Source organism: Macaca mulatta, chromosome 1 (genome assembly GCF_049350105.2).
Source record: "Macaca mulatta isolate MMU2019108-1 chromosome 1, T2T-MMU8v2.0, whole genome shotgun sequence".
In the NCBI taxonomy this organism is placed as follows: Eukaryota; Metazoa; Chordata; class Mammalia; order Primates; family Cercopithecidae; genus Macaca; species Macaca mulatta.
This window is the reverse complement of record NC_133406.1, coordinates 114,239,194-114,258,969: the sequence shown is the minus strand read 5'-3', so window position 1 is coordinate 114,258,969 and position 19,776 is coordinate 114,239,194. Positions and strand designations below refer to the sequence as shown.

The window sequence follows — 19,776 nt, the reverse complement described above, 5'->3', positions numbered from 1 at the left end:
AAAAAAGGAAACAATCAAAAAAACCGAACAATCCCAAATCCCAGATTTACACCCCACCCCCTCCATCTTGGAAAGCAGCTATGACTTCAAAATGATACCTATTCCTTTATTGATGCATATGTAGGCATCACATTTTTTAAGGGTCTGTCATCTCACGGACTTTCTACCAGACTCTTTCCTTATATTATTTTACTGGCTGGCACAATACCCTTAGAGATATCTGTATCACTATCTGTACTTTTAAACTGAGGAACAAACAAGAACAACAAACTAAAAAGGAGTCAAGTAAAGTAATTTTCACAAGTACACACAGACATTAGATGGCAGAACCAGGACAGTTTTCTAGCCTGTCTGACTGCAAGCTCTTAAATATAATGGAATGCATCAGGGGTCAGCATTTCTTTTCTTTTCTTTTCTTTTTTTTTTTTTTTTTTTTTTTTTTTATTACAAGCTGTAAGAGAATAAATATTTTAGGCTTTGGGAACCATAGCATCTCTATCCCAGTTACTCAGCTCTCCATTGTAGTGTGAAAAGAACCACAGACACAATCAGTAAAATAAAGAATGTGGCTCATTCTCTGAGTCAGAGAAATAAAACTTTATGGAGCGTGAAATTTGAATTTAATATAATTTTTATATGTTGTAAACATTTTCCTTTTTTGCTTTCTTTTCTCGACAATTTAAACACATCAAAACCTCGCAGGCTATCCAAATCAGGAAGCAGGCAGATTTGGGCTGCAGACAGAAGTTAGCTGACCCCTGGTAGCCTGGGAGGATTACCTAGACTTAAGTGGGAATATGTGAAAGAATCTCTAAATTACAGTCCGAACTCAGCTGCCAAGAGCCAATGAGTTCCATGAGCAACAAGAAGGAACAAAGGAATTGGGAGCCAATGTGCAAAAACTAGAACTAAAAAGCAGTCAAGGCTGGGATTTACCAGGAAGAATGGGGCAGAAAGTCATGTATAAATTGTCCTCACCCTTTTTTTTTTAAGCAGCCCTACTCCTATTCAGCAGCAGCTGCCCTCAACATGGGGAGGGAGACAGGTGAGGAGCTGCCAGTCACCACCCATCACAGGACCCACGTGGGTATCAGGAGGCGAGTCCTCTCATGCCCAGGCCCTGTCTCACCACAGGAGGCAGAAACTCAGGCTGGGATAAAAGGGCTCAGGGCCAGAGCACCCCATTCACTCACATCCTGAGGTGCTGAAGGACCCTGTGCTGCCTGTGACTTTGGTATGTGTCCTCTGGGAACAGGAGCAGGGGCTTCCACAGAGGGATGCTCAGATCAGGGTAGGAGGGGTGGTGGGCAGGGCCTCCGCGGCTGGAGGCCATGTTGTTAGAGGTGGGGAGTTTTCTTGAGAAGACTGATGGAATAGGGGACAGGGAGGAGACTGGTAATAACTGGGACAGAAAGAAGAACGGGCTGGCTGTGCCTTTGGGCTCCGAAAACACTGCTCTAGGGTGGAGCAGGCCCCTCAGGATGGGAAACCTTGAAGCGCAGAGACCTGGGGCACTCTGATAGGCCACAGGAAGGGAGCCCACCTCTGAAAATACAACCTTGTCCCTGTCTGCAGGGAAGAGCTGGAGCCATGGACAGGGGACCAGAGGCTCCTTTGGGCTTATGGAACTGACATTTTTATGGGTCTGGGATTCGTTCACAAACTTCTCAGGTTGATTAGGACACACCAAGCCTGAGACCCACCATGCCAGCCCATCAGCTTTAGCAAGTGGTGAGCTGAGGAAGTCTGAGCTCCAGCCTGAGATCAAGAGGCCAGGATTCAAATTCCAGGGCTGCAGGAATTTATGGGTTTGTCTGTCTCTGCTTCAACAAAGTGAGTTTACTGAGCCAGGAATATCCAAGATCTTTCGTAGTATGGATCTTACAGAGTAAAACTACCTTGCAAGTTACAAAAGGTAGTGACTATTTTTTGTCTTTAAGAAATAATTTTCCCTAAATGACCTATAAATCATTTAATTTCAGGATGTGAAGACATATTTAGGAATAATTTATTCATTCACTTACAACACTTTAGACTGTCAAATGCATTTTGTAATATTGTTTGGTCTTAATTTACTATTTTGTGTAACGGATAACATACAAGGGTATCCAGAGCTTGCAAAGAGATGATGAGAGAATTTGGGGAAAGTATTGGAAGTGAAACTACTGGACATGATGTTTCTATAAGTATAAGTCATGCTAAGACTGTCAGAGGGGCAGGGGTGACCTCTGCCTAGGTCTGATTTTCTGTCTGACTCTCCCTCAGCTCCTAAGTACCTACTGCCGAGATGTCCTGCCAGCAGAGCCAGCAGCAGTGCCAGCCCCCTCCCAAGTGCACCCCCAAGTGCACTCCCAAGTGCCCTGCCCCTAAGTGTCCCCCAAAGTGTCCCCCTAAGTGCCCTCCAGTCTCTTCCTGCTGCAGTGTCAGCTCCGGAGGCTGCTGTGGCTCCAGCTCTGGGGGCTGCTGTGGCTCCAGCTCTGGGGGCTGCTGCAGCTCTGGGGGAGGTGGCTGCTGCCTGAGCCACCACAGGCGCCGCAGGTCCCACTGCCACAGACCCCAGAGCTCTGACTGCTGCAGCCAGCCCTCAGGGGGATCCAGCTGTTGCGGAGCGGGCAGCGGCCAGCATTCTGGAGGCTGTTGCTGAAGTGGACCTTGACTTCCTCTTCCTTCCGAATCTGCCTGAATAGCTGAGAGGTTCCAGCAAAAGCTTGAAGTCTTGCCTGGAGAATCTCTCTGGCCTGGTGTCAGGAAACCCAAAATCTTTCTCTTTAATGGCGTTCAGAGACTTTCTTCTGCATATCCATGGCTTCCCTGGGAACGCAAAGCACACACCCAGTTCCTCCACAGTTCACACTGCTGTATCCTGCTGCCTAAACTGAAGAAATAAAGTCCAGAATCTGCTCCCCAACTTGTTACCAGCCTGCTTGATTTTCCTGTTTGTGTCATCCTTGTTCTGCTCCCCTGTGTCTGCTGGTGGCTGCTGAGGCCTTGGTGGACAGAGGATGGGGAAAGGGTTCAGGAGGAAAAAGCTTGCATTTTTGTGTGTTTTGTGTTTTTTCTTCTTTCTGTGTTTTCCTTTTAAAAGAAGGGACCGAAGTAGTTTCAAGAAGCATTGTTCTTTCAACTTCTGGTTCCTTTCGTGTATGTAACTGTGTCCCTCAGGTATGACCAGGAGGCCGACTTCATCCTCCTTCCCACTATCACCTCTTCACTCTTGTGTTCCTCGGTCCCCACTCCTTCCACTAACAATCTCCCCGGACTCCTCCTCCGTATTGTATGTGCATGCATTCACACACACATATGTACATGCACATAGGTGAAATGAATTTGCATTGTAAAAAAATTAAATCACATTTAGTGCTGTATAATTTGCACGCAATAAAATTCAATAAATTTAAATGCAAATTTAAATGAGTTTTGTCAGCTATTTATAGCTGTATAACCACAATTGCAATAAAATACCAAAAATGTAGTTAATTTATTGAGAAGATTTTCAAAATAACACAAAATCTAGAATACATAAGTGAAAATGTGGTACAGTTAACCACATTAAAATTAAAGTCTAAGTATCAGATAGTACCACTAAAGGCATGGAAGGATAAAAAATTAACTTGGGAAAATTATAACATATGTGATAGGGGATGACTCATATTGGTAAGAAACATAGAGTTCATGAAAATTGAGTAAACAAATGTTCCTATAAAAGTTTTGGCAGAATTCATGCTTAATTCTCAAATAATTAATGAAGAAAATCAATAACTTCTGAAATTACATTTTAAAAGCAATTTAATCTCATTAATAAAGAAAAAGCATAGCTCATCTTTTAGGGATGAGAACTCATCTATTGGTTCATAAGTTTTTTGTGAGCTTTTTAGCTCACAAAACATTGCTGTTGAAGCTGTGTGGAAATGATCACTTACTCTTTGTAATTTAGAATGCTAACTGGCATAACAATTCATGCAAAAGATTTGGTGACTAATTTATTCATTTAACAATACTTATCGGATTTCTAGTATTAGGCAAATGAGACACAATATAATAATAAAAAGTAGATATTTAAGAGTGTTCACTGCTGAGGTGACATCAAATGATGACATAAGATGGTAAATAAGGAATCTCCAGGCTCTAGCTCACTTCAGAGACATTGGACAATGATGTACAGACCAAAACATCTTTCTGAAAACTTTAAAAACAAGGTAAGAAGCTTCAGCAACCAAGCAAATCTTTAATAAAGAAAGTAACCATACTCAAATGGTAGGAAATTTTGTGGTGCTTTTGCTCACCCCTACCTTTTCCCATCTTATGCATAATGTGGTGTGGTCAGAGGAGGCTGCACAATTTCTCAGCCTTTCTTACAGATGGAAGGAAAAGAGTGGAACTTGCATGCAAGATTGTAGGTTGTGTGAGGACTGTGTGAGGAACTGATTTGTGTCTTACCTGACTTTAGAGCACCAATGAGTCAATGGCATAGTCTGGATATTCGGCTGAAGGCTGCTGAAAGCAGAGGCTGCACTGTGGCATGAAACAGCTGCAAGGGGACTGCAGACTTGCAAGTGCCTAAAGATAAGAGATTAGCAGCAGAGGAACAAAATTGGCAAAGGCTCCAAGAAGAAGCAAGAGTAAGACTCTGAAAAATTTAGACATTTAAAAGCAGTCAGGGAACTGAAACAAAAGTGTCTGTGCACACACACAAACACAAACACAAGCACAAACACATGCTCAGGGAAGGTGCATCCCCAGGACAGGTTTGAGAGGACTCTGAGCCTTCACACTACACTGAAGGTTTTCCACTGCACAGAGCCAGCTCCCAAAGATGGAGAGACATGGTTGTTTTTGCAAACATCTAATTTTCAACAACAACAACAAAAACACAAGGCGTGCAAAGAGACAGAGAATTGACCTATTTACAGAAACAAAATATATCTCTAGAAACTGACTTTAAAGAAACACAAGCCAATGAATTCTTTGAAGAAGCTTTAAAACAACTGTCTTAAATGCTCAAAGAATTAAAGGAGAACACACAGAGAGTACCAATAAAATTAAGAAAATTATGTATTAACAAATAAAAATATCAACAGATAGAAATTATTTTTACAAAGACTCACACAGAAATTCTGGGGCTGAATAATACAATAACTTCATAGAAAAATGATTCAGAGAAGTTCAACAGCAGAGTCAAAGAGGCAGAGCCAAGAATCAGTAAATGGAAGACAGGTTATTTGAAATTACTGAATTTGAGGAGGAAAATGAAAAGAAAATAAAGTGAAAAGAACCTAAGAGACTTATTAGACAAATTAGACTTTAACTCAAAGACTGTTATGAAAGACAAATAAGGACATTGCATAATGATAAAAGAAATAATTTAACAAGAATATAGAATCATTATAAACACATATGTGCCTCAAATCAGAACTCTGACATATATGAAGCAAATACTGACAGAATTAAATGGAGAAATGGAGAGGTCTTCAATAATAGTAAGAGACTTCATATTCCACTTTCAGTAACAGATAGAGAACAACCATGCAGAATATCAATAAGTATACAGAGGACGTGGAATACACTATACATCAATTGGACCAAAAAGACATATGAAGAACACTCCACCTGAGATCAGCAGAGTACACATTTATCTCAAATACACATGCAACATTCTCCAGGATGGGCCACATACGGAAGCCCACAAAACAAATCTTAATAAATGTTAAAATACTGAAACTATACAAAGTATTTTTTTCCAACTACAATGGAATAAGACTAGAATTCAGCAGCAAAAGGAAAACTGGAAAATCCACAAATATGTGGAAATTAAACAACACACTCTTATACAACCAATGGGTCAGAGTAAAAATTACAAAGGAAATTATAACACATCTTGAGAAAATGAAAATGAAAACGCAGCATACCAAAATTTATAAGATGAAGAGAAAGCAGTGCTAAGAGAGGAATTTATACCTATAAACTCTTACATTAAAAAAGAAAAAAACCTCAAATCAGCAACCTAGTTTTACACCCTAAGACTTAAGAAACAAACAAACAAAAAAAAACAAAAAACAAAAAAACAAAAAACAGTCTGCATCAAAGCTGGTAGAAGGAATGAGGAAATAAAAAAAAGATATAATAAATGAAACAAAAAATAGAAAAATCAATAGTGAAAGTCAACAAAACCAAAAGTTTGTTCTTTGAGAAGAAGACCACCAAAATTGATAAACCTTTCACTAGCTTGATGAAGAAAAAAGAGAAGAATCGAAGAGCTAAAATCAAAAATGAGAGGTAAGGCATTACAACTAACTCATAGAAATAAAAAGTTATAGGAGAATACCATGAACAATTGTATGCTAAATTGGATAACCTAGATGAAATGGATAGACCCCTAGAAACAAATCTGAACAGATCTATAACTAGCAAAGAGATTGAATCCGTAATCAAAACTCTGCCAACAGAATAAAGTACAGGACCAGACAGCTTCACTCATTAATTCTACCAAACATTTGAAGAGAAATCAACACGATTCTTAGTCAATGCTTCCAAAAAATTGAAGAAAAGAGGACACTTACGAATTCATTCTCTGAGGCCAGCATTATTCTGATGCCAAAGCCAGAAAACTACATAACAATGTCTTTGGTGATATTGAGGGATGATAAAAATCCTCAACAGCACATTAAAAGGATTATACACTATGACTAATTGTGAATTATTCCTCAAATAACAAAACCGATCTTGAAGAAGAAAAATATAGTTAGAGTCACACACTCCTGACTTTAAAACTTATCACAGACAGACATAGTGGTACATATCTATAGTCTCAGCCACTCAGGAGGCAGAGGATAGAGGATCTCTTGAGCCCAGGAGTTCTAGACAAGTCTGAGCAACATAGTGAGACCTTGTCTCTAAAAAAAAATAAAAATAAATTAATACAATTAATTACAACAAAGTAACCATAATGAAAATAGTGTTTTATTGGCATAAAGGTAGACATATAGGTCAATGAAATAGAAGAGTAGCAGAGAAACTTAAAATAAATAAATCCTCACATATATGGTCAAATTATTCTTTTTTTGTCCAGAAACAGGATCTTGCTATGTTGCCCAGGCAGGACTCAAACTCCTGGACTCAAGCAATCCTCCTGTCTCAGCCTCCTGAGTAGCTGGAACTGTAGGCACAAACTATCATGCCCAGCTGATCAAAATGATTCTTGACAAGGGTGCCAATACCACTCAATGGAGAAAGGACAATCTTTTCAACAGGTGGTGTTGGGAAATTTAGATATGCACATGCAAAAGCATGAAGTTGGACCCTCAGCTTACACCATACACAAAAATTAACTCAATAAGGATCAAAGACATAAACATGGAGTTAAAACTACAGGCTGGGTGTGGTGGCTCACACCTGTAATCCCAGCACTTTGGGAGGTCAAGGCAGGAGGATCACAAGGTCAAGAGACAGAGACCAGGCTGGTCAACATGGTGAAACTCATCTCTACTAAAAATACAAAAATTAGCTGGGCATGGTGGCTCACACCTGTAGTCCCAGCTACTTGGGAGGCTAAGGCAGGAGAATCGCTTGAACCTGGGAGGTGGAGGTTGCAGTGAGCCGAGATCATGCCACTGCATTCCAGACTGCTGCCTGACAGAGTGGGACTCCATCTCAAAAAAAAAAAAAAATTCCTAGAAGGAAACATAGGAGAAAATCTTCATGACATTGGATTTGACAATGATTTCTTGGCTATGATCCCAAAAGCACAGGCAACAAATGTAAAAATAGATAAATTAGACTGCATAAACATTAGAAATGTATGTGCATCAGTGAACAAAATCAATACCATGAAAAGGAAATCTTTGTTATGGGAGCAAATATTAGCAAATCATGTATCTCGTAATGGGTTGCTATCCAAAATATGTAAAGAACCCCCACAATTAAACAAGTAAACAAAAAAACCTTATTAAAAATGGGAAAAAAAGACTTGAATAGGCACTTATCCAAAAGAAATTTACAAATGGCCAAAGGATACATGAAAATATACTCAACACCATTCATAATTAGATTAAATTATTTAAAGAAAAATCCACCATGAGATACCACTTCAAACCCAAGAGAATGGCTACTATAAAAAATAAAGCAAAACAAAACAGAAAATGACAAGTGTTGGTGAGGATGTGGAGGAATTAGAATGCTTGTGCACTGTTGGTGAGCATGTAAAATGGTATAATTACTATGAAAACGAGCATGGTGTTTCCTCAAAAAGTTAATAGAATTAACATACGATCCAGCAATTCCACTTCTGGGTATATGCAATCCAAAAGGATTGAAAGTAGAGTCTTGACAGGTTACTTGTACACCCGTGTTCATAGCTTTATTATTCATAATAGCTAAAAGGTGGAAGCAAAGCAAGCATTCACCGCTGGATGATTATAGAAACAAAAGGAGGCATATACATACAATGTGATATTACATGGCCTTAAAAAGCTAAGAAATTTATACACATGCTACAATATGAATGAATCCTAAAGATATGCTAAATCAAAAAGTCACAAAAAGACAAACACTGTACGATTCCACTTATGTGAGATACAAGGAGTAGTCTTTTTCATAGAAACAGAAAGTAAAATGGTGATTGCCAGGGGCTGGGGAGAGGGAGTAAGAGAGAACTGTTGTTTAATGGGTGTAGAGTTTCAGTGTTGCAAGAAGACAAAAATTCTAGAGATCGGTTATACAACTATGTGATTCTATTTAACATTACTAAACTGTACACTAAAAAAATGATTAAGGCAGTAAATTTTGGATTATGTATTTTACCAAATTTTTTAAGAAAAGTGTTCACTGCAAGAATTTAGGAGAGTTCAGCACAGTTGCAGTATATCAATATATTAACAATTATAACAATAACCACAATAAAAATATTTTAAAAGATACTATTTAAATAGAACAGAATTTTCTTCCAGACTTTAATAGCATTTTTTCATCACTGTAATTGTTTAAAGGGTTGTAGATATGGAAAGAACAAAACAAAGACTACTAACTTAACTTGTTACTGGTTATAGAACACACACAAAAAAATTATTCCATTTGAATTATTTCTGGTTAGATCTCAATAGTATTCACTCACTTCCCATAAGTTGGTGAATTTTTGACTACCTAAAAGAGAAAAAACCTTGACAAATAGGAAATTTCAGAAAGTCAATACTTTGCTGGACAAGATATCTTATTTGACCTAATAGCAAAGCCATGATATCTCACAGCCAAGATTCAAGTTCCAATCTTCCTAATACAACTATGTTGCTGACTCATCACCTACATCCAAGTTAGGTCAGTTGAGAGCTTGGGTGTTGCCCTGCATAAAGACGGAGGCATGGACCAGATGGCATCCCAGCCCCATCATCCTAGATACCAGATGTTGAACTTCTGAGTAGACCTGCCATTGTGACAACCTGGGAATCAATGTCCTGACCACTCCCCCATTACTAAGCCCTTTGGAACAATCTGAGCAGGAGAACAAACATCATACCCAGGAGAGAGGGTGGCAGACCTCTCAGGGTGATGTGGCCCATACACCTCAATAAGCGTGTCTCAGAGTGTGTCTCCTATGAGAGTGACCTGAGTCATAAGGAATAGCTATTTATAAACTGTAAATCAATGCTAATACCAATGAGAGGATTTAAAAGTCATTAAATATCCATTGTGCACATAGCCTTGTGTTGAAAAATGTAGGTAAAGAAATATGAAACACCCAGGGCAGGCCATCAAAGAATTTACTATTATGTCATTAGAGTGATACGCCACAGGAAGGGGAAAAAATTGGGATTGAGCCACACTGTCCTGGAAGGACAGAGGCCATGGCATGCACTGCAGGGAGAAGCATAATCAAAGTACAGAATATAATCCAGTTCAGTTTCAGAACATTTCTGAAGGTAGACAACAAAGGCTTAAACTAAAGACACAGTCTTATTTCACTGCAGGAATTTGGACATTTGCCCTTATACAGTGTGTAATCATGAACACGACTTTACTAATGACTTAGCGTTAATTATGCACAGGGATGGGAGAGTGTTTTCTTGGATGTCATAAAAGAACAGAATCAAAGACACACTACAAGTGTTTGGAGATACTACGTTGTCAGAGGAGTCTAGGCAGCTGTAATAGTTGATGCTCTGAGAAAGGGGGTACCCACACACACACCTCTCTCTCAATATGTAAGCTCTGTGTATGTGTTTATAAATACACATGTATCTCCACCAGGTTTTGGTTAGGGTCACCATGTCCATTGTGACCTAGACATCATTCCCAAGTTCTGGGCATATCCAGAGTCTGTCAGGGGCTGGGAGGAAGAGGACTTGTCCCTCATATGATTTAATCTGGCTTTTCTTGGTCTTCCTCTGAAGAAATAGTTTAATTTGTGGATAACCTTGCAGTCATGGCTGTCTTAGTGACTAGTGTGTCCTAGAATGAACAGGAGCCCATTTCATTAATATCCTAAAAATGTAAAAATTCAAAACATTCCATTCATATAAATCCTGTGGACATGTAGAAAGCTAGTGATTCTAGTGGAGAGAGAGGACAGGGGCTTCCAAAGTAGCAGCATAAACACATTCACATTAAATATTAAGGACTCTTGTTCTTAAAAGGCCCCCATCCCCTTATGTTCCAGGACGGGGTCCCACCAGCCATCTGACCCCACATGAAGCATAGGCTTATAATGTCTCACAACCATGTCTCTTTTCTTTCTCTTTCTCATCTGTGACCATCATCCGGTGCTCCCAGTGTGAACCCAGAAAAGTCCAGATTCTCACACTAATACTAAGAGCAGAGCTGGGGCTTCTTGTTTCTCTAATGAGCTGCTTCCTGCGTCACATCTCAGTGCTGGCACATCAAGGACCCCACCAGAAGAAAAGGGCTATTTAAAAGCAAACAGATCACCAACAGCCAGACTCACTCTCATTAGAAAAAAGCTGCCCTTTGTTTGTTAAAGATCAGCATATTCACTCTGTATTCAGCAAGGTATGAATGTTTCACTTATTCAGAGCCTACAACATTTCAGTCTCTCTGACAGGCACCTTTTCTCTTTTTTGTGTTAATTTATTGACTTTCACAACTAACTAATTCTTCTGTAACTAATTCTTTTCCATCTTCCAGCTTTATGGTTTAAAAAACCGTACAGGCTAAATACTTTCAACAGTTCCACCTCGCAGGGCCTCGTCCTGGGCCGGGTTCTACTTCAAGGGTTTTACTTGTATAGATGTCTACATTGCACCCACAGCACACAGCTTGGTGGTGCACAGGAACAGAAGTAAACATGCATGGAAACCTCAGGGATTAGTACTTCAACTTCAACCCAGGCTACATGGAGCATCAGGTACTTCGGAAGAGACAGAAATGAGATAGGTCCTAAGTTCTAAGACTGAGAACTGAGAGGCTCTCAGGGAAGCAGCCTTCAAGTAAATGAGGTGGGTGATGGTAGCAGTTATCCTGGAACCCCATTTCAAGTAGGCACTTTCCTATCTGGGAGTGGCTGCTTTCAGCCTGGGGAGAGAGGTAGGTGAGGAGCTGTCAGTCACCACCCATCACAAGACCCACGTGGGTGTCAGAAGGAAGGTCTTCTCATGCCCAGGCCCTGTCTCACAGCTGGGGCAGAGCCCAGGCCAGGATAAAAGGGCTCGGGGCCAGACCACCCATCCACTCACCTCCTGAGGTGCTGAAGAACCCTGTGCTGCCTGTGACTCCGGTAAGAACAGGAGCAAGGATGCTTAGAACAGAGCAGGAGGGAAGGAAGGGCGGGGCCTCAGGGGCTAGGGTCATGTTGTCAGAGGTGGAGGGTTTAGAAAAGACTGAAGGGGCGGGGGCAAAAAGGGGTCTGGCACTAACTGGGAGCAGAAAGGAGAAGAGGAAAAGAGCTGGCTGGCTGGCTGTGCCATGTGCCTTTGAACTCCAGAGGAAACAAACTGCTCTGGGATGAGGTGGGTGGTCCAGAATGGGAACCTTGAAGCAGAGAGACCTGCTCCACTCTGGCAGCCCACGGGAGGGAAGCCCACTTCTGAAGATACAACCCTGTCTCTGCCTGCAAGGGAAGAACTAGAGCTGTGGACATGGGACTAAAGGCTCTTTGGGGTTTGTGAACCCCACATTTTCATGGGTCTGAGATTTGTTCACAAACTTCCCAGCTTGGTTAGCACTCACCAAGCCTGAGACCCACTGTGTCAGCCCATCAGCCTGAGCAGATGGTGAGTGAGGAAGTCTGAGCTCCAACATGAGATCAGGGGGTCAGGGTTCAAGTACTAGGTCTGCAGCAATTGCTGAGTTTATCTCTCTCTATCGAAGTGAGTTTACTGACTAGTAGTCTCCAAGATCCTGTGCAATGCTGACCTTCCCAAGTAAAATTGTCTTGCAAGTTATGACCAGAGAGAATGACTGCCTCTTCTCCTTTAAAAATAAATTTTCCTTAAATGACTCGTAAATCAGACAATTTCAGTCTGAAGACATATTTGTAATAATTTCTTCCTCTACTGACAACACATTAGCATCTTAGATGCATTTTGCAATATTGTTTAGTCTTAGTTTACAATTGTCTGACATTCAAAGATATCCGAAGCTTGAAAAAGATGATGTGAGAGTTTGAGGAAGTTATTGGAAATAAAACTCCTGAAGATGATGCATTTATACGTGAGAGATGCTAAGAGTGTCACAGGGGCAGAGGTGGCCCCTGCCTGCATCTGACTTGTTATTTGACTCTCCTTCAGCTCCTGAACACCCACCGCCAAGATGTCCTGCCAGCAGAGCCAGCAGCAGTGCCAGCCCCCTCCCAAGTGCACCCCCAAGTGCCCTCCCAAGTGCCCCGCCCCTAAGTGTCCCCCAAAGTGTCCCCCTAAGTGCCCTCCAGTCTCTTCCTGCTGCAGTGTCAGCTCCGGAGGCTGCTGTGGCTCCAGCTCTGGGGGCTGCTGCAGCTCTGGGGGAGGTGGCTGCTGCCTGAGCCACCATAGGCGCCGCAGGTCCCACTGCCACAGACCCCAGAGCTCTGACTGCTGCAGCCAGCCATCGGGGGGCTCCAGTTGCTGCGGAAGGGGCAGCGGCCAGCATTCTGGAGGCTGTTGCTGAAGTGGACCTTGACTTCCTCTTCCTTCCGATTCTGCCTGAATAGCTGAGAGGTTCCAGCAAAAGCTTGAAGTCTTGCCTGGAGAATCCCTCTGGCCTGGTGTCAGGAAACCCAAAATCTTTCTCCTTAATGGCGTTCAGAGATTTTCTTCTGCATATCCATGGCTTCCCTGGGAACGCCAAAGCACACACCTAGTTCCTGCGCAGCTCACACTGCTGTATCCTGCTGCCTAAACTGAAGAAATAAAGTCCAGAATCTGCTCCCCAACTTGTTACTAGCCTGCTTGATTTTCCCGTTTGTGTCATGCTTGTTCTGCTCCCCTGTGTCTGCTGGTGGCTGCTGAGGCCTTGGTGGACAGGGGATGGGGAAAGGGTTCAGGAGGAAAAAGCTTGCATTTTTGTGTGTTTTGTGTTTTTTCTTCTTTCTGTGTTTTCCTTTTAAACCAAGGGCCTGAGGTAGTTTTAAGAAGCATTGTTCTTTCAACTTCTGGTTCCTTTCGTGTTTGTAACTGTGTCCCTTAGGCATGGCCAGGAGGCCGAATTCATCCTCCTTCTCACTGTCACCTCTTCACCCTTGTGTTCCTCGGTCCCCACTCCTTCCACTAACAATCTCCCCGGACTCCTCCTTCAGATTGTATGTACACGTAGTAGACATATAAATATAAGTGTGTGTATGTGTATATATACACATATATTTTCATATACACAGATTATATGGAATAAATCTTTAATTTTTAAATCTAAATCACTTTTATTGATGCATAATTTTCACACAATAAAACTCCTTTTTAAAATATGCGATTCAATTAGTTTTACCAAATGTATACACTCTTGTAACCACAATTACTAGGAACACTCTAAAACTGTAGTTGATTATTTATTAATCATTATTTGCAGTAAGGTTTAAAAATAGGCTATAAGTTTATAGATTTATTTCTGGATTTTCTGTTTTGTTTTTTTGGTCCATACGTCTGTTTTTATGCCAGTACTATACTGTTTTGGTTAGTATAACTTTGTAGTATAATTTGAAATCAGGTAACATGATGCCTTCAGCTTTATTCTTTTTTGCTCAGGACCACTTTCGCTATTTGGAGTCTTCTAGGGTTCCATAAAAATGTTAAGCCTTTTTTTTCTGTTGTATTAATCAGGGTTCTCCAGAGGGACAGAACTAATAGGATATATGTATACATGAAAGGGAGTTTATTAGGGCAAATTGGCTCACATGGTATTTCAACAGAGATTGCACTGAATCTGTATATTGCTTTGAATACTGCAGACTTTTTAACAATATTAATTCTTCCAGTTCATGAGGCTGAGACACCTTTCCATTTGTTTGTGTCTTCTATTTCTTTCATCAGTGCTTTTAGCTTTTGTTGTAGTTCTTTCACTTCTTTCGTTAAATTTATTTCTGGCTATTTTATTTTTTGTGGCTATTATAAATGAGATTGTTTTCTTGATTTCTTTTTCAGATAGATTTCTATAAGGGTCTAGAAACACTGCTGATTTTTGTATGTTGATTTTGTATCCTGCCACTTTGCTAAATTTATCAGTTCTAAGAGTTTCTTGGTGGAGTCTTTAGTTTTTCTAAATATAGTATCACATTATCTGCAAAAAGGATAACTTGACTTCTTCCTTTCAAATCTGGATGCCATTTATCTCTTTTCCTTGGCTAATTACTCTGGCTAGGACTTCTACCCTATGCTGAATTAAAGTGGTGAAAGTGGGCATCCTTGTCTTCTTTTGCACTTAATAGAGAGCCTTTCCATTTTTCTTCATTCAGTATGGTATTAGGTGTGGGTTTTATCATGTTGAGGCATGTTCCTTCTACAGGTAATGTCTTGAAGGTTTTTAACCACCAAGAGATGCTGAATTTTATTGAATGCTTTTTCAGCATCTATTGACAAAACTTAAACTAGACCAAGAAGAAAAGAGAGAAGCCCCAGAAAAATAAAATCAGATAAAAAATGAAACATAATAACTTATATCACCACAATATAAAGGATAATTAGAGACTTATGAACAACTGTACACAGACAAATTGGAAAACCTAGAAAAAAACAGAAAAATTACTGGACAACCCACCGAGATCAAACCATAAAGAAATACAGAACCTGAACAGACCTATAATGAGGAATGAGATTAAAGCAGTAATAAAAAGTTTCCCATCAAGAAAACTCCCCAGACCTGATATATTCCTTACTGGATTCTACCAAACATTTAAAGAAGAACTAATTCTGATTCTACTCAAACTACTTCCAAAAATTGAAGAACACCAAACACTTCTAAACTCATTCTACAAGGCCAGAATCACCCTGATATCAAAACCAAACAGACACACTAGAAAAAGAAAACTACAGGCCAATATCTCTGATGAACATAGATGCAAAAATACTCAACAAAATGCTAGCAAACAGAATTCAACACTACCCTAAAAAAATTATTCACCATGATCAAGTGGGATTCATCCCAGAAATGCAAGAATGGTTCAACGTATGCAAATAAATAGGCATAATGCATCAAATCAGCAGCATCAAGGCTGAATAATATTCCCTCTGCTATACAGTATATATATTCAGAATCTTTAAAATTCACTCATCCACTGAGAGACATTTAGGTTGTTTCCAGATCTTGGTTATTGCTAATAATGCTGAAATAACGCTGGGAGTACAGATATCTCTGGAAAATACTGATTTTATTTCCAGAAGTGGAGTTAGTAGATCATGAAGTAGTTTTATTTTCTTTTTAGGAAATTCCATATGGTTTTACATAATGGCTGTACCAATTTATATTTCCACCAACAGTGTACAATAATTCCCTTTTTGCCACATCCTTGCCAACACTTGTTATATTTCATCCTTCTGATAATAGCCATTTTAACAGGCATGAAGTGATATCTCATCGTGGTTCAGATTTGCATTTCCCTGATGATTAGTGAGATTGAGCACCTTTTCTGTACACCTGTTGGACATTTGTATGTCTTTTGAGAAATAGCTATTCAGTCTTTTGCTCATTTTTAAATTGGGTTGTTTGATTGTTGCCATTCAGTTGTATGAGTTCCTTCATGTATAATTATTAAGTTTGTCAAGATGAGAAAGCAAAACAAGATCACTAGTTTCCTTGGTGCTGGCTCTGATGCAGAGAGATAAAAATATAACTCCACTTTAACTATCGTATTTCCAGTTAGATCTCAGTAATGTTTCCTTCCATCCCATGTTATGAAAAAATGTTGATGATGTAAAAGACAAATGCCTTGACCCTCAGAAAATCAATGCTTTGCTGATCAACATGTCTGTATTGACCTGAAATCTAGGCTATGATTTCTCAAAGCCAAGACTTAATTTCCAGACTTTCTGATACAACCATGTTGCCGACTCATCACCTACATCCAAGTCAGGTCAGTTGAGGGCTTGGAGTTGCCCGGCATGAAGGCAGAGGCATGGACCAGATGGCATCCCAGCCCCATCATCCTAGATACCAGGAGTTGAACTTCTGAGTAGACCTGCCATTGTGACAACCTGGGAATCAATGTCCTGACCACTCCCCCATTACTAAGCCCTTTGGAACAATCTGGGCAGGAGAACAAACGTCATACCCAGGAGAGATGGTGGCAGACCTCTCAGGGTGATGTGGCCCACACACCTCAATGAGCCTGTCTCAGAGTGTGTCTCCTATGAGGGTGGCCTGAGTCATAAGGAATAGCTGTTTATAAACTGTAAAGCCAATGCTAATACCAATGAGAGGATTTAAAATCATTAAACATCCATTGTGCGCATAGCCCTGTGTTGAATAATTGAGGTAAAGAAATATGAAACACCCAAGGCAGGCCATCAAAGAATTTACTATTATGTCATTAGAGTGATACGCCACAGGAAGGGAAAAAAATTGGGATTGAGCCACTCTGTCCTAGAAGGGTAGAGACCATGGCTTGCATTGCAGAGAGAAGCATAATTGAGGTACAGAAAATAATCCAGTTCAGCTTCAGGTCATTTCTGAGAGTACATGACAAAGACTTAAATGAGAGGGAGCACACAAAGTCTTATTTCACTGCAGGAATTTGGACATTTACCCTTAAACAGTGTGCAGTCCTGAACAAGACTTTACTAATGATTGAGTCTTAATTATTTATGGAGATGAACAAGTCTTTTCCTGAATCTCACACTGGAACAGCATCAAGGAGGCCCTTTTATCCTGGCCTTGGGCTGTGCCCCTGATGGGTGAGGCAGCACCTGGGCATAAGAGGACCTGCCTGTTGTCACCCACGTGGGTTGTATGATCAGGTGATAAACCAGCAGCTTCTCACCTGCCTCCCTCCACAGAAGATCAGAATAGCTCCCATTAGTGCCACCTCATTTTTCTTGGAGCTGTCTTAGACCTTTTTCTTGGAGTTTTTTCTCCTAGCCCTCTTTTTCTATATCCCTGATGGTATCATTTAAGCTAAAATTTTACAGAAGTCTTTTAACGTCCCTGATGTGTCCCAGATTGTGTGTGTGTGTGCGCACGCGCGTGTGCGTGCGTGTGCAAATACATGTCTATACCATCACAGTTACAAGCCTGGTAGGAGTCAGACACACCTGGGACAGAATCCCGGTTCTGTCACTTATTAGCTGTGTTACTTCTGAAAATCCCCAATTATCTCATCCTCTGTTTCCTGAAATTTCAAATGAAGATAATAAAGATTAGTCTCCAGGATGTCGTGAGGATCAATGAAGTTGTAGGAGAAAATGCATGTTAAAGTTCCTGTAACACAGTGAACCCTTGTATGAAACACCTGTCTATCAATAATTTAAAGGGAAAGAATACTTTTTGAGATGGTCCAAGTCTCAGGCACTATGTGGAGTGAAGGACCCCATGGAAAAGAGTTCCCTAGTGGGGGAGGCTGGAAGACCTGAAAAAAAACAGGAGGACTTGAAATACAATGGGAAAGTTTTAGTATTATTGCTTTGTTTCGACACGAACAAAAGTTTTTGTGTGAAGGTCTATTTAAAAACATTTTTAGGAGATTAAGATTTACTAATGTCAATTTGGTATATAACAGGTGTTTCTTTCATATCTTGAGGGCAATATTATTTAAAAAATGAACTAATTAGATGAAAGCAAATCAGACTAGGGAGTAATCGTGTGAAAAAGTTATCTTTTCAAGAAGTGTCCAAAACAATTCTCCAGAACATGTGATGGGGTGGAAATGGCCACAGTAATACCAATATCCAGGTCATAATGGGTATAGAGAATCAATATCTGAGATATGTATATGGACATAGGCATAGATAGATATAGAAGTAGATATAGACATCGATATATAATCAGCCTTGTTCTATTATTACCGTACCATGTATCTCAAGATGCGTGGCCTTCCCTGAAGTTACACTGCCTCACTTCTCTAGGGTTTCTCCATGCTTCTAATCTTCATTGGAATCCAAAAATGATCTTTCCACGCCATCCCGCACTCCAGAAATAATTACCCCTAACCATTAAGAAAATCTCATCCAGAGCTCTGCACTGTGTTCAGGATCAAGGTCAATGTCCATTGAGTGACATTCAACGCTCTGTGCATAGGACTCTGTACAATTCCTCTAATTTATGCTTTGCTAAGCAGGACTGCGTATTAGCTATACTTTGAAGATGGCTCTTCCTACTTTGTCTCTATGTTTTATTCCAATATATTTTTTCTTTCTGAGACACTGTTCAAGTCTCACTTGCTTCATTTTCCTTTTTTATTTTTGACGTACCTCATGAACCAAGTTTTAATGAAACTTTGGACAGCACAATTTGTGACTTATATTGTGTAGTCCCCATCAGCTACTAGTACAAGGTCATGGCCACATGGGTGGTTAAAACTTTTTAAATCCCGACAGCAGCATTAGCGGTGGGGTTTCATGGGAGGTATGAATGGTAAGCCTTAGAAAAGAAGTTGGAAACACTTTCTGTTAAGTCTTAAATGTAATACTTAAGAAGCACGCACATTTTTCTATAGAGAGTCACGGGCAAATTGAGAAATATGGTATAGGGATTGTGTTCTGGAATAAAGTGTAGATAATTTAATGAAGACAGAAAAGGAAGAAAGCAACAAGATTTGATGGAAGGTTAATAGAAAAGCAACTTTTACTTGCAAATGTGCCTGGAACTAAACTTATTGCAGAAGTAGTCAGTGGGAAAACTGTATTTTCAAAATATATTCATGGGTTTTGTTCTCTTTTATTTCATTTGTTTATTTATTATATTTTTCTTTTTTGTCCAGGTATATACATGCAAGCGTGTGCATGTTTGTGTGTGCACCTGGAGATGTGCAGAAGTGTGTGTTTTTGCATGTGATGTGTGTGTACACACACATATGTGCGTGAGGGAGGAAGGATGTTGGTGGGGCTGGGTCAGGAGGAGCAGACTGCACTCACAGAGAAAGAGAAGCATAGAGAGACTGGTCAGGCCCCTGAAGGGGACCAAACACAAAGAAGCTGTGTTTATAAGAGACACTTCAGACTTGGTCAGAAGCGATGCTGCTTCAGACCAGTTGACATAGGACAGACAGAGTTGGGAGCAATGGTCCCTTCCCACTCCTGCCCCCATTAACCCCAATTCACTCCAGAGTGCCCCACTGTCCCCTGAGATTCCAAGGCCACCACCTGCAGAGGACAGGGTGAGGAGAACAAGAGCCACTCAAGGAGAATAGGGTCCTCATAGAATAAGACACTGAGCGGA

The 19,776-nt window shown here is 40.4% G+C and overlaps 1 protein-coding gene across 1 annotated transcript; it reads left to right on the top strand.

The window, feature by feature from the left end:
* Positions 1 to 1,183: 1,183 nt before the first annotated feature.
* Positions 1,184 to 3,411, top strand: LOC713408 (late cornified envelope protein 1C). The gene is made up of 2 exons (XM_015151293.3): positions 1,184 to 1,234; positions 2,266 to 3,411. Exon 2 carries the CDS (start codon positions 2,288 to 2,290, stop codon positions 2,642 to 2,644), a length of 357 nt encoding a protein of 118 aa, XP_015006779.2. The 5' UTR covers positions 1,184 to 1,234; positions 2,266 to 2,287; the 3' UTR covers positions 2,645 to 3,411.
* The last annotated feature ends 16,365 nt before the right edge of the window (positions 3,412 to 19,776 follow it).